Source organism: Trypanosoma conorhini, assembly GCF_003719485.1.
Source record: "Trypanosoma conorhini strain 025E chromosome Unknown Tco_14.4_contig_01096, whole genome shotgun sequence".
Classification (NCBI taxonomy): Eukaryota; Euglenozoa; class Kinetoplastea; order Trypanosomatida; family Trypanosomatidae; genus Trypanosoma; species Trypanosoma conorhini.
This window is the reverse complement of record NW_021705199.1, coordinates 1-3,840: the sequence shown is the minus strand read 5'-3', so window position 1 is coordinate 3,840 and position 3,840 is coordinate 1. Positions and strand designations below refer to the sequence as shown.

The 3,840-nt window shown below is 57.4% G+C and overlaps 2 protein-coding genes across 2 annotated transcripts, besides 5 other annotated features; both read left to right on the top strand.

The window, feature by feature from the left end:
* Positions 1-50: part of a microsatellite that runs on past the window's edge.
* A 50-nt stretch (positions 51-100) lies between these two features.
* Positions 101-130: a microsatellite.
* A 147-nt stretch (positions 131-277) lies between these two features.
* Tco025E_09394 (RNA-binding protein) lies at positions 278-757 on the top strand (the record flags this gene model as incomplete). The annotated part of the gene is made up of 1 exon (XM_029376213.1): positions 278-757. One exon carries the CDS (start codon positions 278-280, stop codon positions 755-757), a length of 480 nt encoding a protein of 159 aa, XP_029223649.1.
* A 470-nt stretch (positions 758-1,227) lies between these two features.
* Tco025E_09393 (cAMP-specific phosphodiesterase) lies at positions 1,228-3,186 on the top strand (the record flags this gene model as incomplete). Its single annotated transcript, XM_029376212.1, has 1 exon — positions 1,228-3,186. One exon carries the CDS (start codon positions 1,228-1,230, stop codon positions 3,184-3,186), a length of 1,959 nt encoding a protein of 652 aa, XP_029223648.1.
* A 249-nt stretch (positions 3,187-3,435) lies between these two features.
* Positions 3,436-3,512: a microsatellite.
* An 83-nt stretch (positions 3,513-3,595) lies between these two features.
* Positions 3,596-3,651: a microsatellite.
* Positions 3,652-3,676: 25 nt separating this feature from the next.
* Positions 3,677-3,704: a microsatellite.
* Between the last annotated feature and the right edge of the window lie 136 nt (positions 3,705-3,840).

Below are 3,840 nucleotides of genomic sequence, written 5' to 3'. Positions count from 1 at the left end.
GTTTGTTTGTTTGTTCCACGCTGTCTTTGTTTTGTTGTTCTTGTTGTTGTCGGCCTTCGTCNCTTTTGGCTCGGCGCGGCACCCGCTTCACCGCCCCCGCCTCCGTCTCCGTCTCCGTCTCCGTCTCCGTGGCGGGGGCGGCGTCGCTGCTGCTGCTGCTGCTGCTCCCTTCGCCCCACTGTTCGCCGCGCCTGCACTGCTGCTCGCCCCCGCCCCCGCGTCTTCTTGCGTGCCCGGCAGTTTTAGCGGGATCCCCTTTTGTGCCCTCCGCGGCGCCATGACGCGCGTGTACGTGGGCAACATCGACAAGCGGGCCACGAAGGAGGAGCTGCTGGAGTTCCTGAAGCCCATGGAGGACACCATCGAGGACTCGTGGCTGGCCAGGCGCCCACCGGGGTTCGCGTTCCTCACCGTCGCCTCGGCGCAGGCGAGGGAGTTTGTGGAGACCTTCAACGGGAAGGAGTTCCGCGGCAGGGTCCTCGTGGTGGAAACCTCCACCACCGCCACGCAGCCGCGGGAGCGGGCCCTGCGACGCCGCGAGCGCAGAGACGACAGACGCTCCTACAGCCGCCGACGCTCCTACAGCCGCCGACGCTCCGTTAGCCGCCGACGGCACCGGTCGGAGAGCCTCTCGAGACACCGCAGTGACAGGCGGCGTGCGCGCAGCCACAGCCGGCCCCGGGATCGCTCTAGGGACCGCAGGCGCCGCCGACGCTCCTACAGCCGCGACAGCTCCCGATCCTCGCGGTCTTCGTGAGGCGCACCGCTCCCCTCAAGACGTCTGATAGACGGATCACGCTGCCGATGGGAGGCGGAGAAGACGAATGAACTAAACAACGACAACGAAACAAAAAAAAAAGAGGCAAACAATGAAAGCAAGGGAAAAGGGGGAGGAAATCGGAAAAAAACAAAAAAATACCTAGTTTAGGTGGGGGGAGAGGGAGTGGGAAGAGGGGGGCTTCGCTTAGCTTCCCGTGCGTTCTCGCCACTTCCCAGGTTTTATTTAAACCTAACATCACAGTGGAAGCGTGGCAGGCCATCCAGTTGTGTGCACGCCTGACACATGCAATCTTTGCCTCTTTTGAAAGTACTCCAGTGCCGCCGCCCCTCCTCTTCTGCCTAACGTGCAATCATGCACACACACACACACAGTGGTAGTTGGGAGAGACACAAAAGGGGGTTGTTATTAGTTTTTATTTTTCTTTCTTTCATTGTGTGTGTGTGTGAATGTCTCAAAAAAAGAATGGGCTGAATCGACCGGCCCTAGCACAGCTCTCCACTGCTCTCTTCGGCAGGACCTCTGGGGAGTCTGACAAGGACGCGCGCGCCAGCGACGAGGGGTGCTTTGGCGAGGCCCTCTTCGGGGGTCACGCTCCTGCCCGCAGTCTTCTCTTCGGTGACGCCACGAGCCCCTGGAGGGCAGAGAAGTTTGGTTTGCAGGACAACAATCCCGCCAACTGGGCCGGTATTCAAACCAACCTGAAGCGCGAAGTCCCGCTCCTGCAGGACCCCGCCGAAACATTTGAAAGAATGAATAAAGTCATGCATCAGACGCTTAAGTATGTGAAGGAGGTGGAGAGCATTGATTTTAGTAGCCGTGAGGTGACCGATTTCAACGGGAAGGTGATGGAGGACCCAAGGCGAGTCTTTCTCTCGGTGTGCGCTAGCGTGTTGGCAAACTTTTCCTTCATTGGGCAGATGGACGTGGAGAAGCTGCTGAGCTTTCTCTCCGCCCTATTTGAGAGCTATGCCACAGACAATGCCTACCATAACGCCCTTCACGCCGCCGACTCCGTGCAAATGCTTTTTATTATACTGCGCGAAAAACCAGCGAAATTGATCTTCACGGACGACGAGATCATTGTGGCTTTTCTCGCCACGCTGTCGCTGAGCTTTGTGCACCCCGGAGTTTCAAACGCCTTTTTGGCCCGCATTGACCACCCCCTCGTTTGGGTGTATGGGGACATAACCACCCAACAGTCGGCCAGTCTCACGGCGTTTCTGTACCACCTAAATCGGGAGGAGAACCGCTTCATTGACCTCTTCGCAAACAGTGGCACGCAACCCTTTTCTCAGTTTTTGCGGGAGCTGCTCTTTGAGACTGTGCTGAACACGGCCCCGCGTCTACGTGGCTCGTTGTTGCGCGGCCTTGAAAAGTTGGCGGCCGCAAAAGCAGTGGAGCTCAACGATGTGCCGCTGCTCCTGTCGGCTGTGATTATCCTGGCGGATAACGCCCTGGTGCTGCGCCCACACGCGCAGTTCGTCGCCTTGGCCGGCCGCATGGTCACCGAGTGGCTGCGCGAGGCCTACGAGGAGGAGCAGCGAAGCATGGAGCCGCTGGTCCCGAACCTCCGCGGCCAGGTCTCCGAGAACGGACTGGGACTCGTGGTGGACTACTGCAAGGCCTGGCTGGTGCCCGTAATCACCGCCGTTCGGGCGCTGGTGCCGCAGGACCTCTACGACAACATGGTGGGGAACACGGAGGCGGCCACCTCCATGAGTGAGGCGGCGGAGTTTGAGGGGCAGCTGACCCCGTGCAACGAGCGCTGGAACGACGGCAGCGTGCCTGTGATTGACATTATCCGCCGGGTAACGATGCACGCTACAAGCTTGGATCGCAAGGCGTCAAAGCGGGCCATCCTTAACGCGGCCTCCAGCCGGGGGGTCTCCAGCTTCCTGTCTCCGTCCTCCTCCCTCTGCTCCCCGCCAGGCGAGGCCAGGGCGTTTCCCGACCCCGCGGAGCGAAGGGCGAATCCGCATACAAGTCGCTGTGAACACTACTTTTCTTTTCTTCGGCTGTATGACACCTATGAAAAAGAGGGTCGTCCCGCGTCGGAGTTCGCGGCACAGTTGGTCTTTCTCGCGCTGCAGCTAAATCACGAATACATTGGTAGCTACACGCACAAGGGCGTGGAGGTGTGCTCCAAGAAGGAGTGTGAGGAAATTGCAAAACTCATTATGGAAAAGGAAGAGGCGCCAACAACGGCGGAAGTGATAGCCTCCCCTCTGCGGGACGGGCAGCAAACAGATGGATTTATCTTGCGCCTGATGGAAATGTATGCTGAGCGCGAAAGAGAAAAGGGTAGAAATGAAACCCCCGCCTCAAATCCCACTACTGGGGTGAGGCGTGCGTTGAACTGCTCCAACCCCGTGTATGGGGGAATGTATTCTGGAAAGAAGTCGTGAGGTAGGGCTGCTTGCTAATGTAATATGGAAGTAAAAAGTGTGTGGTTCCCTGCATGGTGACAAGCAAGTAAATTTATATGGGCCCTTTGCGCCCTCCTTTTCCCTTTATTGACTGATGAATTGACGCAGTAAAGGAAGATTCCCGTACTGTAGTATATCTTCTTGTGAGCCTGTATTCTTGGTTAGCTTGTTTTCTTGCGGAGCGGAGTTACAGGGTGTGGGAAAGCTGGTTTGGGTGGCAGTTCTCTATGTGTCTGTCTGTCTGTCTGTGTGAGTGAGTGTGTGTGTGAGTGTGAGTGTGCGTGTGCGGGTTTTTTTGTATTTGTCCTCTTCGCTCCTTGCGACGCCGCACCACTCTTTCCGCGATCGAAGGGCGTGAAGGCTGGTTCCCCCAGACAACTGACACCATTTTTTGTTGTTATATATATATATATATATGTATGTATATATTATTATTATTATTATGTGTGCCCCTCTTCTTTGCGTCCGCGGTGCGTGGGTGCGTGGGTGGGTGCGTGCCGACATTGACGCTCTTCTTTACCCCCCTGTGTGCGTGCAGGTTAGCGGACACGCACGATGGGCCCCCGCACCGCCGGATTTCTGGTGGGTGCGGTGGCCGCCACTTTCTTTTCGTCCATGCTGCTGCAGTACGAC